Below are 18,485 nucleotides of genomic sequence, written 5' to 3' on the forward strand. Positions count from 1 at the left end.
TTAATGTTTAATTTTCTTTTTAAATGCTTCATTGTATTTTCTGTTTAATTCCTATTTAAAGTTTTATTGTCTTTAAGATGTAATTTTCTAATTAAACATTTAATTTTTTAATTAAATGTTTTGTTTTTAAAGGTTTAATAATCTAATTAAATGTTTTGTATTTTCTTAAATGTTTAATATTCTTCTTGTTTAATTGTATTTTTTAAATGTTTAATTATCGAAAATATTGTATCTGTAATTTTTAATCTTTGTATTTTAAAAATTTTGTTTAATTTCATAATTACATGTATTGTATCTTGTTTAATTATCTAAGTCAATATTTTGTCTGTTTAATATGTTGAAACATGAAATACAATTAAATTATATTAAACACAAAATATTGAATTAGATAATTAAACAAGATAAAATACATGTAATTATGAAATTAAACAAATTTTTTAAAATACAAATATAAAAAATTACAGATACAATATTTTCGATAATTAAACATTTAAAAAATACTTTTTAATAATGAAACTTTGTAAAAGTTTAATTGGATTAATTTTTTTTTCCTTTGCTTTTTTAATGTAGTTTATTTTTTAATCTTCTTTTTCTGTCAAGATTTTAACCCCAACCTTAAAAATGAAATAAACCCTTAAATCACAATGAAAATACTTCTGTTGTCACAATCATGAGTTAGTCAATTATTCAGTTTATCAATTCAACTTTATTTGTTTAGCACCTTTTACACAGATGACAAAACTAAACAAGCAAAGAGAAAAAAACTATGCTAAAACTGTGATTAAAACTCAATAACATATTTTTTTTTAAAAAAGATTTAACATGGTAATAAAATATGTTGTGTCCAGGGGATGGAGGGAGTTTATTGAAGTCTTCTTGGGCTCACATGGGAAATCATTTAAAATATAAACTTGATATTCAGTCTAAGGAAACTGCAGAGCAACAGAAGAACCAACAGTATCTCCTGTTTTCTCCTTTAATGAGTCGACTCTTCTTGTGCTTTCAGACCAAAGAACTACAGACTCTTCACAACCTGCTCAAACTCTTGGTACAGGACCTCACCACACGGGTCAAGAAGGTTTCCGTCTCATTTCTACTCTGAAGCTCACCTTCTCCTGCTCAAACTGCTGACAAATGTTTCTGCTGCTCTAAAGTCTGGTCTCCAGAACTTCCTAAAAACTCTCAAAGTCTCTTCTGCTGCAGGTTGCTTTGTAGAACTGTTCCAGAAAACCTCACTAAACCACATGGAGGGGCCTCAAGATAGTCATCCAAATGAAACCATACAAAAACCAAACTAGCACAACCCAAACGCTAAAGTCTCCTGCAGCCTACCAGAGAACCTCTGAGAACAGAGAATCAGGACAGGAACTCTTACCTTCTGGACAACCAACGTTGGTTCTCAAACAAGAATACAGAATGTGTCTGACCAAAAACCTCTGAAGACTCACTACAGCCAAGAAAAAGACACAACTCAGCTGCACCAAATCCACTAATCACTGCACACATTAGCACCATGTGCTAACTGTGGCTAAAGAACCACATTTACCAAGACAACTATCCAGTACAAAGCCCTAAAACACACCAAGAAACACATTAAAGAGGATTTTACTGCTGGAAGCTGCAAGCCAACGCCTAAAGAACAAACTAAAGCAATGGAGCCAAACCCGGTTCAGTGGTGAAGAGAAGCAGAGGAAATGTTTGACTGAAGCTAAATAAAGCAGGAAGACACTGAGCTGCTCAGGTGTTCCTGATAACACCAAGCAGCCACCTGGACAGCCAATAGGAACACAGCTTACTGGAAGTCCAGAGGGCTGGGTTAGTGAAGGAAATTTAATTTAAAGTTGAAGCAGAAATTTAACAAAGAAAGTTGAAAACCACCTTCTGATACCTGAAATCTCTGAGTTTTCACACAAAGAACACCTGAACATGTCAAACTGGTTCCATAGTAGAACCATCATTGTAAAAACGTCATAGTATGGTGTGTTGCTCAAAAAACATTAGGACCCGGCTGTCTAGGGTCGCCAAGAGCAACACAAAAACAGGACAAACGCTGGTTTCCAGGGGGTTAGGCGGCTATTTATTTGAAAGAGTAGGTTTACAACAACAAAACATGTGAGCAGAAAAATCACAAAGTCTGTCTTTAGCTGAAGTATCTTGTACTTGTCTTATCTGGAACAATCTAACAGCCTAAACTGTTAACAGCAGTGTAAAGAAGCAAACACACAGGCATAGATTAGGACTCAAACTAGATTTATTTTAGAAAACAAATCAGCTTAGAGGCATTTGTTCACACATGTGGCTGAATAGGAGGACGTCCAATCAGATTTGAGGTCTTCACTCTGTAAGTTGGTTGTTCGGTGAGACTCTTGGACCTCCATCAGCTGACGTGGATGTTTGATGGTCTTCCTCTCTAGTGCCAGATGATTCATCCATGAATTCAGCAGCTACAGACTGAAATGAAGCTCATGCTGCCGTTATTGAATTCCTGTTCCAGATCAAATGTTCAGAGCTCACCTTGAATGCAGCTGTCTGCTGTCTGATAGTTTTTCTCATTGTAGTCTTCAATGAAGTCTTTTTCCTCATGTCAGGATGTGGTGAGACTCTTTCTCAGTCTCTGCAGACGTCCCTCATTGTGCATCTCCAGAGAAGAAACAGAAAAACTGATCACTGCTTCAGCATCACAAACGCTCTCCAGCATTGAGAGTGTTTTAGGAATTCATTCATTGTGTTGTGAACTTTGAAGGAGCAGAAACTTTACAGCTGCCAAAGATATGAGCTCCAATTCTGGATGTTTTAGGAAATGAAGTTCATCACATTAACCCTTGATTATTGCTGACAACGCTCATTAAATTACTGAAGAAATCCAACATAAAAAGCTGTAAACTCTCAGGCAGCTTTTGTTAAAGTTTGTCTATAATTCTATCATCATGTTCTGGAACCAGGACTCTGCAGAAGTTCCTTCAATCAGATACTTGTGTGTTTCTATTTAAGGCCTCAGGTTTGAACGTACAGCAGAGGATTAGAAAGGAGTGATTTTAATATTTAAATCAGTCAAATAAATGTTTGGCGTGAAAATTATTAAAATTTTGATTTAGATTTGTGTCAAATAATATTGTAGAGTCTCACTTAAATATATCCAAATGAGTTCAGTGTATTTACATTTTATAGACTGTTTGATTTCTTAATCTCAATACCGTAGGGTCTGACCCTAAATATTATAATAATGATGTCAATTTAAATAATATTTTAGTGCAGAGTCATAAACTTTAATCAGCTAAACTTACATAATATCACTGTACAATCTTAACCTCAACATTCATATTATTGAGGTAAATTTACATAAATCATGATATTCTAGAGTCTTAACTGGAATATTTCTAATATTAATCTTTTTGTATTGTGCTGATAAACAACAATAACCCAACTTTCAGATAATATTTGTTGTCTGTGATTGTGAGACTAAATTCCTCCACATTCTGGAACTGGACTGCATTTCCCAAAATGGAAACATGGACAGAATTTAACACTCATGTATCCATGGCAACGCTAATGTTTCTGCTTCTTACCAAAGTTCACAACACAAGTAAAGATTTTAATGTAAAACTTCAGGGATGACTGCTAACCATAAGTATTCTGATCAATACTTCATGATCAATATCAGGACAGATGTTACAACTCCAACTGTTCCATTAGACTGCAGTTATTCACAGAGAAATTAAAACATCACATTCCTCATAAAAACTAGATGGGACTTTTATTAAATAAAGTGTTGGTGAATAAATAGTGTAAAAAGTGCAAAGCAGCGCCATTAAATCAGGAGATGTGAGACTTCCACAGCATGGATCACCATCTGCTGTGTTGATTCATAGATGAATGTCAGAATGAACTGAGATAGAAAAGCTGCTTTGAGCTGCAACATTACGGTCTGACAATCCAACACCATCACAGTTTTCATCTGGTTGTTTTGCTCCAACATGCTGTGAAGTTCAGTTTTTACCTGAATCAATACAGAGATTCTATTTCCAACCAAGACTGGAATAAAAATTAGAATGTTATGAGGTTATTAATGCAACTAAATCCTTTCAGATGGAAGGATTTACTTCTAAGTTCTAATTCAAGTTTCAGTTGGAGCACATTGCATTCACAAAGAAAAACAGCGAAACCTTCATAGCAACATTTAATAAACCTAAAGCTTCCCTGTTGGCTCATTGGTGGAGTTTGTTACTGAGCATCTGAACCTTAAATCCAGTGAGACGACCATCTTCAGTCGAGGCCAGTCAGAGAACTTCAAGACCTTCCATCAGCTGGACCAGATGTGGCATCATCTCCCTCTGAACATCTGGATGACAGGAGAAAAGACAGAAATCAAACACAGATCACAGAAATACAATTTATTCACTTCCATCATTTTATAAAAGTAGCATGAACTTTATTAAAACTTGACAACATCAGGAATGAAAGTAAATGTTTTTATCTCGTGTTGAAGCTAAATTTAAAGTCAATTTTAATGACAGTTTATCCTGAGAGGAGTGAGAATGGAGCTTTTCATTCCTTTTTAGAATATTCCCTCAAAATATTCTGTTTATTATTGGCTTTAGAAGCATTTTTCTTTATTTATTTTTAGATACCTCAGACTGATGCACTTTGCTGGTTTGCAGATAATTTCATGTACAATGATGATAAAGATCTTCTATTATAACATATTTTGCTAAAACAAGAACTGCAAACCTTCTCAACCATCTCTCAGTCTGCAAAATTCCAACTGCGACAAAGAATTAGTTGATGTAGTTATTATTATAATCTTTACTGAACCAGCCCTGGAATTAATAAAAATCTGTATATGGATATGATTTTCTCTGATGGGACCACTATGGAAGCCGTAGTAATTATTAACTATCCTTTGAAGGGAAAGATTAGGTCTTCTTCAGGTGGATAAAAAAAATGCTCTCCCTTAAAAAACTAAATAAATAAATGCATACAATACAGTAAATGTCTTCTGCACTGCACACATACTACACTTTTGTATAACTCTGGATGTCAGAGTAAAGGCAAACAGATCCACCAATCAGCCACAACATTCTGACCACTGACAGCTGAAGAGAACAACATCCATCATCTTGTTCTAATGCAACGTTCTGCTGGGAAACCTTGACGTTCATGTGGATGTTTGACATGTACCACCACCTAAACACTGCAGGACAAACAAACCCCTAGTCTCCATGGCAACAGCAGTCCTTGATGCCAGCTGCCACCCTCAGCAGGACAAACTGAAACTGCTCAGGAGTGGTCAGAGGAACACGACAGAGCTAAGCTGTTCACCTGGGTTCCACACTCCCCACATCCAGATCTGATTGAGCATCTGTGGGATGGTCCAGGATCAGCCTGGTCTAGGTAGGATCCACCCTGCAACCTACAGGATCCACAGAATCCACAGGACATCCCCAGAGGTTCTGATGAACCACTGGGTCAGAGGAGTTTTAGCAGCATAAAGGGACCAACACAGTATTAGTCAGGTGGTCATAATGTTATATTGTTATATTGTCATGCTGATTATATGATCAGTAAATGTTACCATCAATTATAACGTCCACATTGATCAGGAAAATAAAACAACTATCAGTTCATTCAGAAACTGTGGGGTTAAACCTAAAAACACAGACCTCAACAGCAGTTTGTTTCAAAGCAGAACAGCAGCTGGTTTTCACTAAAGAACCTTTCAGAGCAACAATTAAATGACAGTTTTGTTCTCATTAAGTTCACAGTCAGCCAAAATAATGCACACACATCAGGAAAAGAAAAACTTTTATACATATTTCATTTGTATAAGTACTTCTAAACATATAGATCCCTCTTTCTAAGTTTGATCAAATCACGATAACTCTGTGTCTTGTTGTACGATGTTTTCCCAACAGATGGCGCTACCCTCATGAATGGAGCATCAACGAGTGACGTCTACAACAGAACAGAAATGTCTGGAAGCCAGTGGCCACCACTTTGAGCACCTCTTGTAATTGTAGAGGCCAAAGATAACTTTTATTAATCTCGTGATGTCTGAATAAATTTGGTATTGAAATATTCATGCAAGTTTTCTTTTTCCTGATGTGTGTAAACATTATTTTGGCTGACCCTGTATAATGGGTTTCTGACAGGTCACCAGGCAACATCTTTTTATAATAATGACAAACATACCTGCATTCTACAGGAGTGATTTTCCTCATGTGCAGGTAAAGATGTGTGAGGAGCTTAGAGATGACAGGAGCAGGAGTCATCCTCACTAATTCAGCTTCCACCTAGAAACACAAAGACCACAAAGAAACACACTGATATACTCTCAAACGTTCAACCTCACAGCCTCAAAATATCTGTTTAGGAAGTGTTGTGTTTCTAAATTCTGCTGAAAGCATTGACAGACATTCTCTTACAAGGTTGTGTAAAAAGCAGCCTGTCCTCTGAGCTACTGAGAAATCTTCCTGAACAAAGTTTCTACATGTAAATCGGCTCAACAGAAACTAAAGCCTCAGTCAGAGATAACAGGTATCGCAAATTATAAAGCACTTTCTTTGTTAACTCAGACTTTCTGCTTCAACCTCACATAAAAAGGGGAGTTTAACTCGTCAGGTGACTGAAAATGAACGGCTTGTGCAGTTCTAGATCCAAAAGTAGGATGTTTCAACTCATGTTTTACTACAAATACATGCAATAATAAATAAATACACTGGCTGGTTGTTAGTTTATTCACTATTAATGTCACTTTATATACTGGATTGAACTTGAGCAGTGGAAGAGAGAAGGAATTTAATGAAATTATGGCGATTCAGAGAGGTAATGTTGCGCAATGTTAAGTTAAATGCGGTTTAATTCAAACCAGCTGAATGTTAAACTTCAGTGCAGCTCAACAGGTTTCAGTTAACCTTAAAGTAAAATAATTTTTTAAAAAGCTAAAATACACAGCAGAGAAATACAGGTTGAGAAGGTCTTTCTAATAATGACGGACAGCTGCTGCAGCAACTAACACAGGTGTTCAGAGGTAAGTTAGCCACCTGTGTTAATTAGCCCGCTAGCTAACTTAGCCGCTTAGCTAGCTAACGCGTCCGGACCAACTGCTCAAACACGACAAAACACAACTCTTCACAAGTCGTTGACTTACCATACAACAAAACAACGCTACTGGTTAGGAGTATTTATCTGCTTACCGTGTTTTACTCCAAAAACAAGGTCAACAGCAGCCAGAGATGCTCCCAGACGTGCCGACCATAGATACACATAGACTAGATACGCTAGCGCGCTGTCTTCTATATTATCTATGGTCTGACCAATCACTGCTCTCTGGCTCCGCCCTCTGAGAATCTTGTTGTCGTTTGGCTCCAAACGTGCTGATGACCACTTCCGGTCTCAGAAAATGAAAAAACGGACCTTTTTTCGTTTCTGTCTCTTACTGATTTTACTTTCTTGTTATTCTAAATATAAAACGAAAATCAAAGCATTAAAAAAAAAATCGTATATCCCTTTTTGATCATGAAAAGGAAAAACGCCTTGCATTTCAATTTTAATTTTTGCATTTTAAAACGAAAATCAAATAACCACTCGTTTTTTGTTTTTCAATACCCGTTTCAGAACGGAAAATCCAATTACCAGATCCGTACACGGACCCTTTTACCAGGTGATTTAAATGACACCGGCCAAAGTTTGTAAGTTAAAAAAAACACATTTTTGATATGTTATTCTTACTATATTTTGGGTTTACAGCAAGTTAAAATTAAGTATAGACAAGTTAAACATTTCTTCACAAGGTATTTGACTTGTCAGTGACAAATTGTTTATGCTATGTTCATTTAAAGCTTTTAAATGACAAATGCTGTATAATGAAAACCATCATTTGAAACTTCAAATAATTCAAAATTGCATGACTGTACTGGTGTTTCAGTCTGATAAGTTTTAGTTTCTACTAATGGCAGTAATTAATCAAAGACACAACATTTTGATTGTGTGTGTGTTTGTTATGTATTTCTCATTTACTAAAAAATACAACTTCACATTTCTGGTTTTGCATTTCATACTCGAACAATCTCGTCTTGTAACAAGCCTGCCATCCCATGGCTGGATAGTAAAAAAAAAAAAAAAAAAAAAAAGTTCTTCATAGTTTAGCCAGTAGGTGGCACTATCTCATTTCTTGTAAAGTAAGAGAACACAAATAGGGGTAGGTTAGATAAATAAAGAAGGGGTTAGGTAAATAGAGAATAGAATATAGAATAGAGATAATAACATGCTAAAATGCTAAACATACATAAAAAAACAAGCAAATACATAACTGAAAATGTTTTGATGCACACTCTCCATACAGGATACTGCTGTAGTAGTGGTAACATATAGTAGTAGAGCTCCAGAAAGACATTTTTCAGTTCAGGTAGAGCAACAAATTTAAAAGTGCATGCCTGTTCTGTTTTTGCAATTAATTTAGTGACAACTGGGTTTCTCATTTACAAGTTCTACACATAATTAGAGCAATATATTTTAGTGTTTCTATCATAATCAAGCATTTAAGTCAAGTAAGTCTTATTTAAACAGCACATTAAAAAAAAAAAAAAACAAATATTCAGCCAAAGTGCAAATTCCCCCAACATGCTTGAATATAAAGTTTAAGACCCTACAGTATTATTTATTATGTACATTTACCTGACTAATTTAAATATAACATTACGAGGAAAATAGCCTTTATTAAATACCAAGCACAATAAACACATGGTCATAAAAGGAAAATAAAATGTTTTAATATTACCATAAACACATATAACCATCAACAACACAGCAATAACACCAGAACATTCACCATTTCACTGAGAACTGTTCCATCATACTTCCTGCCTTTCACTGAGAGCTCACAAATACAGTGTCTGCTTCTTGCTGAAATGTCATCAAAGACCCTCACAGCTACAGCAAGAAACAAAGCAAAATGGATTATTGTTTACGACATACAAAACAAAAAAAAACATCTCATTAACAAAGAATGTTGACAAGAAAAATCATATAGAGCTCTCAAAAGATCCTCTAAGTACTTAGCTTTATATGTGTATGATTGAACATTTCTATCATAAGTTCAGAAAGTGCATTCTAATATTTAGTTTGGTGATCCTTGAAGGATGAAAATGTGCATGGATATATGAAAAGTAATGGACTGTAGAAAGAGCATAAAATGCTGTTTGTCAGAATAACAGATTCAAATGGCTGCTTACTTTGCAGAGTTTACTTCGAGTAGACTGAAAGTACACTCATTGTCTGCTCGCTCAGGTCATTCGAGAGCCAAGAGAGGTAAAGAATGTATCTACATGAGTTATATGACTGCATACAAATGAATCTATCTTTTTAGACCTTGAACATTCACAGGTATGGAAACATCCTAAATAATCCATGTTAAATCACTTTACTGCTACTCCATTTAGTCAAGTGTACTTTAGTACAAAATGACAATTCTTGTGTGTATTTCCACTTTAGAACATTATTTTACTTCTGTTTTACAAAAAAGAAACTGAAAAAATGGTGTATTTACCTCCACTGAATTAATGTTATAGCTTTTAGTACCAGCTACTCTATAAATTAAGACTTCCTAAATACAAAACATGGGAAAAAAGACTGTGTAAGTTAATTTTCATGATTTTTTCCAGCTTCTTAAATGTGACAATATGGACAAAAGAAGGGATTTCACGTTGGGCTTTGGATATTTCCCTCTGTTATTAACACAGTTAATACTACTACTACTACTCTTAATAATAATAATAATAATAATAATAATAATAATAATAATAATAATAATAATAATAATAATAATAATAATAATAAATCATAATGATAATCATTATTAGTTGCAGCCTTATATAAAATTTTGAAAAAGAGCTCCATGTGTCAACCAACTACAAAAAAAATGATACTTATAACATGAGTAATTTCAATCTAATGATGGAATACATGTGATATAAGAACTAGATTTGCCTTTTTTCTGCATTAAGTACTTTCGCTTTTAATACTTTCATATTTATTTAATATCTCAATGAAGTGTTTGTTCTCCCATTAATACTTTATCCGTCACCTTGTTGGTTTGACTGGTTGTGATTTCTCTGCCAGAAGGTGACCAGATAGGGAGGACATTTAAGACGTTTGTCCCCCAGGATGCCCTCCTGGATGACAACCTGTATGCAGAACGAGGTCCCTGCATTCTGTGTGCTGAAGTGCTGCGTGACGTCGTAACGGAGGCCGCAGCTCTCTGCCATTGTGGTCGGGCCGTCATGTAGGTGCAGCGTGGTGGCAGTGGGGACAATAGCTTTGACTTCCAGCTGCTCATGTCCAACTGCAGATATATCCACAGGCAGCACCACGAAGGCTTGCAGGAAGCTCTCGCCAATGTTGCACTTGAGCTCAGTGGACCAACAGTATTCCCCGAGGTCTCCTGGGAAGAGAAAGTAATTTATGAAGGCCTAAATACAGCAGACAATTTTATGTGCAACATAAAAAGGTCTTAGGCAGCGAGACAGTGATGGATTAAATAGAACTGCTTTCACTCCCCATGATGCCTCAGCATTTAACCCAGGTATTATTTTTAGAACACAGCTTGAGAGTTCATTTTCCAGCAAACCCTTCGAGAGTTCAAAGTGTCACTTTGTGCCACCTTACCTTCTGTGGAGTCTTTAAGTCGTATGTTGTTGTTGTCCTGAAGTAGCAGTTTTCTGATGTAGGTAATCCCAGTACACTCCAGTAAACAGTCCGATGGTTGTGTCACCGTGCTGGGAATCGGCTTCAGCAGCGTCTCCTTCTCTGAACACTCAACTGCCCCTACAGCCAGTAGAAGCGGGCACATTATGCCTAAAGACACCCACAAACTCATATATGGTGGCATTCTGTCCAGTGTTAGTACTGAGTTGAGTTCTACACCCAGATTTTCAGCAATCGCAACTTGAGAATCAGAAGTTAAGACTCCACTGCAGCCAGGAGAAGATTTATCCTGAGCATAAATGCATGAACAGCGACTGGGAATGTTGGAGGCTGCTCTGAAGTGCGCAGCATGCTGCTCTTTCCTTTCACCAGCAACTGGTTTTTTGTTTTTTTTTTTTTTTTTTTTAGAATACAGAGCCAGAATTTCTTCATGCGCTATTTCCCTCCCTCTAGACTTACCATGAAACTGTCTGGCAGCCAAGAACCCACGAAAGTCTGCCATAAGAAACCAAATATATTGTCATTTTAATTAAGATGATTAACTTCATCCAAACAAAAACTTAAAGTGGAATAGCAATTGAAACAAACAAAAAATGTATATTTCAATCATTTTTATTCAAATAACTGAGAGCAAGAAATCAATGAATTGGTACAAATGATTAAGCAGTGTCATGAGCACAATAAAACATTTTGCATTTGATCAAAATGTGGTACACTTGTGAGAAATACTTGAAAAAGTATATGGTGAGGTAACTTTATAATATCCGTGAGTATATATTTAAAAAAAATAACAAAAATAAAAATGTGTTGAGGAAATAAAAAGCCCACAACTGAGAACTGTGACCAATTGTGACACATACAAGAAAAAACAAGAACTCTTCCGCTACAAATGCATGGAAAACCACTCAGATTATCGTATGTAAATCAAAATAAATGCTTCATATTCAAACACAGAAAAAATTAGAGCAGAACCAGTGGAAACAAGTAGAAGTCAAATAGAAAGTCACAGCAGAGATGTTGTTCATATCCAGGAGAAACTGATACTAAGGTTTTAGGTTCAGGGCGTTCATCTGGTGACCACTAAATTCTCTCATTGCTCTTCCCACAAAAAACTTTTCACGCCAGAACAGCAAGCCATTACACAATTTACAACCTCAGTTCAATGACCTCAGTTTGCCTATTGAGATCAAATCAAATTCTTTTCCATAAGAGGACAAGTTGTTTTACATGTCAGAAAAACACAACTGGCTAGTGAGAGGATTTGGCTCTGGACAGTCTCACATTTTTGGAGGGAACATTAAATAGCAGCTATAAATAGTGTTCTGCACTCATGAGATTTATTTAAAGATTGATATCAGCTGCACTTCACTCAGTAATTTAGAGCACTTGGTGCCTAGGGAAATTAGACTGTACTTGGAGAGCAATAATGTGTGATTATTGTCATATCAGTTTTACCACCAAATCTGTATTGATACAACAGAGTAGCTGGATTGTAAAACGGAATTCTTGAGGAGACTTTGGTTCCCATGATCTGTGCTGAATATAGTAAGAGTCTAAGACAGATCTACAAAAGCAACACAGGTGGTTGTATTCGAAGAAAGACCTGCATATAATGATGATTTTTGATGCATACAGCTCACGTCACATATTCAGGCCTGTAAAACCAACCTCTGCCTAAGCTGTGTTTGGCTGCTGGATGCTGCCAGGTCCACAGCCACAGCTGCGAGTCAGCTGCACAGAGGACAGGACAGTGTTGCTGGATTCATCCATGTAGACGATGTTCACCATTTCCTGGGTGGTGGGCTGACAACACGGCACCTGGACCCGGAGAGAGACAAAGAGCAGAGTCAGACGTGGTACCACACTTTGAAAAAAAGAAGCCCCAAGACAAGTTAATCTCTCTAAGGACAGGATGCCATATTGTGAAAATGCAAACATCTGTTTCAGGTGGGAGGGTTCCACACAATAAAATACAGAAAAACTTTAATATTAACTAATATCAAAGAACAAAAAGTGATTTTAAAAAAACAGTTTTAAACGTTGTAGTGCATTTTTTAACAAAAAGTTTTCATAAAGATGTAACAAATGTAGAAATTCATGTAGTTTTATGCACACCATTCATAAAATTGCAATAACTTACTAACAAATTAGAAATTTACTTCAAATAACCCGCGAGTTCCTCCACAATTATTAAAAGTTGGCTGGATTAAAAAATCAGTATGAGCCTGTTTGTTTTCTTTCTGTTCTTTTTCACACCTGATCCTTAATACACTCCTGCTGCTGCAATGCAGATTGGTTGAGCTGGTTGACCTGCTCCGTGCAATGCCTCGGCTTGTGTTTGGCAAAGTACATTTATGTTGGCAGGGAGAAGAAAACATTCTTATCTACTGGCAGCTGTTTTACCTTCAGAACACACAGAGGGAAGCTTTACTTTGTCCTATTTGTTGCTCCAGGACTGTGAAACTCAGGCATAGTGCTGGCAGTAACTAAGTACACAGACTAAACCATGGTGCTTAAGTAACATGCATATTACTAGTATTCCTACTTTGTATAGCCTTATGGTGTTTCTCCTCTACAGTTAAGCAAAAAAATATTGTGCAGATCTCCTAAGGTAGATTTGTTTGTATCTGGAAATGAAACACCACATCTATATTATACACACTGTATATATATTACTTAATCTTTCCAGCGTTGAAACATCTTGGAGAATTATACCTGTGAGTTGGCATCTTGGATGTTGGACTGGGATGATGGACATTGCACAGTGTTCACGTCAGAGCTGCAGAGTGAACACTGAACAATGGTGAGGCTCTGAGGATGGATCACCCAACTGTCCCAGCCCAGATCTGCCAAATGTAAGATAACATTACTATATTGTTCAAAAAAAAAAAACAACAGTGCATACCAATATATAGTTCATGTAAACATGCCCACACATTGTACCTTTAATGAAGATCTCTGAGGCCATGGAACAGCACTTCAGGCTCACACTGTCCATACTGTCAGGTGACACAGCGTAACCATCAGCTGCTGGAACTGGAAGGACAAGGAAAAAGACACATTTTTCTGTGGTTTATTGTCACTGAGGATTCCATTCAGACTGGAAAAGAATGGGATCTACAGTTGTATCTTCATATTCTGGATTCCACCTACTTGTGGTGGCTCTGTGTGAACTGGGGTGGAAGATTTTCCTCCAGTGCTCCCTGACACTGTCCAGCGCACCGGCAGGCAGCCGTGGCTCAGTCTGCAAGTTGAGAGCAGCGAGGAGATTCTTCCTGATGGCCTGCAGTGATTCAGTCTGGCACCTGAGCATCATATACAGGGTTACATTGATAGATCATATTCAAAATGATTCTACAGAAATGCACAGGAAGTGAAATCCTACATATTTTACATCATAAGTGACAATAAAGACAAGAAAAGGTGAATTCATGACTTTGTGTTAATCATTGCTGGACATTCACACCGTCAGTACCCTGAATGAACTGTGGAAGCACTTTACAGATGTTTGGCTGAGTCTAGTGAGAGAACTGTTATCTTGTTCAGTGATTGATGGAACTGTTGAAACTTGAAAAGAACATTGTGTCCCGTCTTTGCCTATCCTTCCTAGGAGGATAGGCAAAGACAGGCAGCATGAACCTGCATCACACGCTGGATCTAGTATTTAACCCACGTGTCCTCACTGCATCTGCATAAGCACAGATTTCATTATATTTAACGTGATAAGCATTTCATGTAGTTTAAAAACTGCTATTGAAGATGGTTTTCAATGTTCCCTGCATTAATATAATTGTAACAACTGACAAAACATTGCATAAAACTATCACAATCTGCCCATAAAGGTTTGGTTGTTGCACAAAAACTCTTGATACTGACCTGTGATGGGAAATGGCAGAAGCTGCAGGTTCTTCCTTGGCTGGATGCAACACAAATGCCATGGCCACTGAGGAGCTCAGAAGCATCATCATGAACGCAAACGACATGTCGGATGAGCAGGATGGTCAGTCTACAGATCTGAGTCAGACTGGTGATGAATGATGGCTGCGGTCGCTCCTGTACGTCTGGTTGGAAGAGATGGGAGTGATGAGGCAGGGATGCTGCACTAGGTAATGTTTGTCAGGGCCTGGGAACCTGGCTTTTTATCTTCTTGTACTCCAACGTGGCCTTGAGATACTTAACATTGTTGTCTTGTCCCCTGAACTGTGTGAAAGAGAGCAAAAAGAATTACCCAGAGCAGAGAGAAAGAGAAGCTGCAGGCAAACATTCAGGAATGAGGGGTGGGAGTGAAACAGAAATAACGCATATAGATTTACCATGAATGAATAGATGTTGCAGTACGTGTGTCTGCATGCAGAATTTCAATCCAGGACACAAGACGAAACTCCTAGTGTTCAGTTGTTCATTGCACTGTTGGTGTGTATTAATTTTTATGTGTATTACTTAAAAGTAATGCATGTGGACATAATGTAATGGATGTTGAGATTGCAATGTGTATGAACTTTAGCCAACATTTTGAAAAATGTCAGAGTTTTTGCCTTTTTCCCAAAAAAAAAAATCCCTCAACATGTTTGGTACCTTTGGACACTTTGGAATCTCAACAAGAATTTAAAATAAAGCTGTGTTGGTTTAAGCCGTGACCCAACCCAGTGGTGGAATGTAGCAAAGTACACTTACTCAGCTACAGCTTGTACTTTACTTGATTATTTCCATTTTATGCGGCTTGATACTTCAACTCCACTGCATTTCAGAGCAAATATATAAATACAGCTTTACTTGCTCTTCAGATGACTTTTTTTTTACACCCTTCCTGCCCTGTTAAAGCTGCAAACTTTAAAATTTGGTGATTTTCGTGACACACTGAAGGACCAAATATTCCTACATGGGTTGAGAAAATTCTCTCACTTGTCATGCTAAACAAAATACTTAAGAACTTTTTTTGGAGTAGCTGTAGCTTTTTCCAGCTTTTCTCACAGAGCTGAAAAAAGGACGGTTTTTCTGAAGCTCTTAAAAAGTTGCATTTTAAGAGATATGTGGGTTTTCACAGAGTAACAAACATATGATGATCTGATAGAATGGGATTCACTGCTGTGGATTAAACCACCCAACAGTACATAAAGTACTTAAGATTATGCAATAAAATGCAACACATGCACATTAATGCAGCAACAATTATTATTCAAAAAGATATATGACAATAAAACACTGACAAGGATCAGTTTTCTGCAAAATGAGTACTTTTGTTCGAGTGAATGTCGCTGCAACACCTTTTGTGACGCTTTGAATGCAGGATCTGTACTTGCAGTGGAGTAATTCTGCAGTGTAGTGTTAGCACTTTCACTTAAGTAAAGGATTTGAATATTTCCTCCACCACGGCCACGATCTACCGTCAGGAAAGGCACAAGCCTACATACATTTATTCTGCAGGTTTTTTAACACTAGATGACCAATCTATAAACCACAAGTTGCCCATTCATTTCTGCATACAGTTCATTATCAGTGTCTTTACATCTTGCATTTTCTGTCTTGGCATGAAAGTCAGAAATCTCCCCTGATAAGCACAATAACATTATTCCCTCTGTCTATATTGATGAAAACTTGACGAAGACTTTACTTGATCCATTTCTCCTTAAAAGGAAACATACTAATTTTCTTTTGTTTCAGAGATGCATGAGTTCCACCAAAAGTTCCATCCATCAGTTCCACCAAAGAAAGAATAATTATTTACCACCCAAACAGGTTAAATTATCCAATATTCCACAAAAATCAGAGCAAAGTCTAAATGCTTAATTTTTTTGAACAAATTTGAGAAACTAGCAATAAAATGCTGCTAACATGTTGGAGTATTAACAATCTAGTAGTACAGTATATCAGCCAGGGGAACTATTTACTTCACAGAAGGTACTTTTTGAGTGCATGTTACAGTTAATATTGCTTGAATGCAAGTCTTTCAATCAAAATTGTACATTGTTGTTGAGGCACTTTATACTTAATTAAAAAATCTTCTTCCCCTGCAGCTCATTTATTTATTAAATCTTTTAAAAAAATAAACAATGGAATAGCTTATACTTCTGTATCAATAGGGCAGACAAATATGCTACATTAAGAAATACTTGTTTGGGCATGTATTTAATTACTGGTTCGGTCTTTCCATGGGGTTTTCCTGGCAATAAGAGAAACACAGAATGAATGAAGGAGGTGAATGAAGGTAAAAGTTATCCTTTAGGTGTTTGTGTGGTAATGTGCTATGTGGCAACAATCATTATTTCACCCATGATATTCTGCCAAACTATAGTTTGCCATTTTCTGAGAGCGTTCCAGCACCGAGAAGCTGAGACCTGCCAATAATTGTAATTACTGTCATAACAAGACTGGAGAATGAGATCTTCACGGTGTTGTTGAGGCCTGTAGAGCGTTTGCATATTTAGGGTTATGAAAGACGTGAAAGCGAAGGGCAGAAGTATTCAGGTCATTTAGGCAGGCAAAAGCCTCAATGCAGCCATGCAAAAAATATTTGTTTGCAAGTAAAAGTCCTGCAGGGAAATGCCTGTCAGTGGGGTGTATGTAAAAATAAAAGTACTAATTAAATATATCATTATGTGTCACATAATTAGACTATGATACTGATGCAGCAATATGTGATCTCAGTGATTATTTTTGGGCTTCAAACAGACATTTAAATAAATGATGTCAAAAATTTAGAAGGAAAATGTGTTATTAGTGGAACTCACTGAATTATGATAAGAAACCTCAGCTACACAATACACTGTATCTCATAAGGCTACAATAAGCTTTTTATTTTAAATTTTAATCTCATTATATGGGATTGTTCCAAATTATCTAAGAACAGCTGTTAAATGAATAGAGAGGAGTAAGGATAACAACATTTCTATAGTAAGTATCAAATACTGAAATATTCAAGTATAGTCCGAGTATCTCACTTGTAATTAGACACAGTCCTTGAGTCAATGTACTTTGTTTTTTATCCACCACTGTGAGCTGAGGTGGAAACATCAAGGCACTTATTCTCCTTCTTTTCATCCTTCTACGCTGAGTGATCAATGCATGCCAGGCAGTTTTACATTCTGCAGGTCTGTATCACACTTTAACAGTTTTTATTAGCTGCAAAATGAAGCTTTGCAAGTCTTGTACCAGCACGTGTCGACACACAGCTGCCCAAGAAGAGGCCACGTCTCCCACACAGCTCTTATTCGCTCAAATTAAAGTGGCGACATGGTGCTTTAATGTATTTTCTGCTGAAGTTGAAGTTACTGATGCACAGAACAAAAACAAGATGAAATATGTAGGATCTGAAGTGCTCATTTGTTTTCTCCAGCAGTCTAATCATAGCTAATACTATTAATGTTTTACATCATGAGGACATATAGTGATGTCGTTCTGCTCACAGTGACTGCAGCCACATTTTTGTTGGCACAATCTGAGTGATACACACCAGAGGTCACAGTCGGACACTGCAGCTCCAGAACTCGTACGATTGTGCAAGAATGAGCGAGTCCTTGAGTATCAGACGTCTCCCACAACTTCCCTGTTGTACTACTGCTGGGAGTCACACCACCGACAGGTGCTGCTGCTGGGGTTAAACAAGGAGCCTTTATGCACAGATGGATGATAAACATTAGTGCAGATATCACAGAGGACATTTTGTAATGTACTTCCACACATTCTATATGAGGGGAGTTTAACAAGCTGCCTTTGAGAAACGGTTACATTTCACCTTTGGTCAATAAGCCCTGGACAAATGTAGCAGCATTTAATCTAACAAGACA

The 18,485-nt window shown here is 36.9% G+C and overlaps 1 protein-coding gene and 1 long non-coding RNA gene across 3 annotated transcripts; both read right to left on the reverse strand.

Annotated features, from left to right (window-relative positions):
* Positions 1-2,157: 2,157 nt before the first annotated feature.
* On the reverse strand, positions 2,158-7,288 carry LOC129350921 (uncharacterized). Of its 2 annotated transcripts, XR_008604512.1 has the most exons (4): positions 7,194-7,288; positions 6,190-6,290; positions 5,320-5,461; positions 2,158-4,339 (listed from the first exon to the last, which is right to left on the reverse strand). It is a non-coding gene; the product is annotated as an uncharacterized LOC129350921 (long non-coding RNA). The 2 variants fall into 2 exon arrangements; XR_008604511.1 differs by lacking the exon at positions 5,320-5,461 and having other exon boundaries at positions 2,160-4,339.
* Positions 7,289-8,746: 1,458 nt separating this feature from the next.
* gsdf (gonadal somatic cell derived factor) lies at positions 8,747-18,274 on the reverse strand. Its single transcript, XM_023280900.3, has 7 exons — positions 18,152-18,274; positions 14,578-14,901; positions 13,855-14,006; positions 13,645-13,737; positions 13,417-13,547; positions 10,663-12,519; positions 8,747-10,438 (listed from the first exon to the last, which is right to left on the reverse strand). The coding sequence occupies exons 2-6, from the start codon at positions 14,682-14,684 to the stop codon at positions 12,376-12,378; spliced, it is 627 nt and encodes a 208-aa protein (XP_023136668.2). The 5' UTR covers positions 14,685-14,901; positions 18,152-18,274; the 3' UTR covers positions 8,747-10,438; positions 10,663-12,375.
* Positions 18,275-18,485: the final 211 nt, after the last annotated feature.

This window comes from Amphiprion ocellaris, chromosome 17 (genome assembly GCF_022539595.1).
Source record: "Amphiprion ocellaris isolate individual 3 ecotype Okinawa chromosome 17, ASM2253959v1, whole genome shotgun sequence".
Taxonomy (NCBI): domain Eukaryota; kingdom Metazoa; phylum Chordata; class Actinopteri; family Pomacentridae; genus Amphiprion; species Amphiprion ocellaris.

What these genes read in the sequence shown, in the direction of transcription:
- gsdf (XM_023280900.3), bottom strand. Translation starts at nt 14,684, where the DNA reads ATGTCGTTTGCGTTCATGATGATGCTTCTGAGCTCCTCAGTGGCCATG. An exon ending in TCTGCCATTTCCCATCACAG is followed by an intron (nt 14,007 to 14,577) that starts GTCAGTATCAAG and finishes TATGATGCTCAG; the next exon opens with GTGCCAGACTGAATCACTGC. An exon ending in TTCACACAGAGCCACCACAA is followed by an intron (nt 13,738 to 13,854) that starts GTAGGTGGAATC and finishes TTGTCCTTCCAG; the next exon opens with TTCCAGCAGCTGATGGTTAC.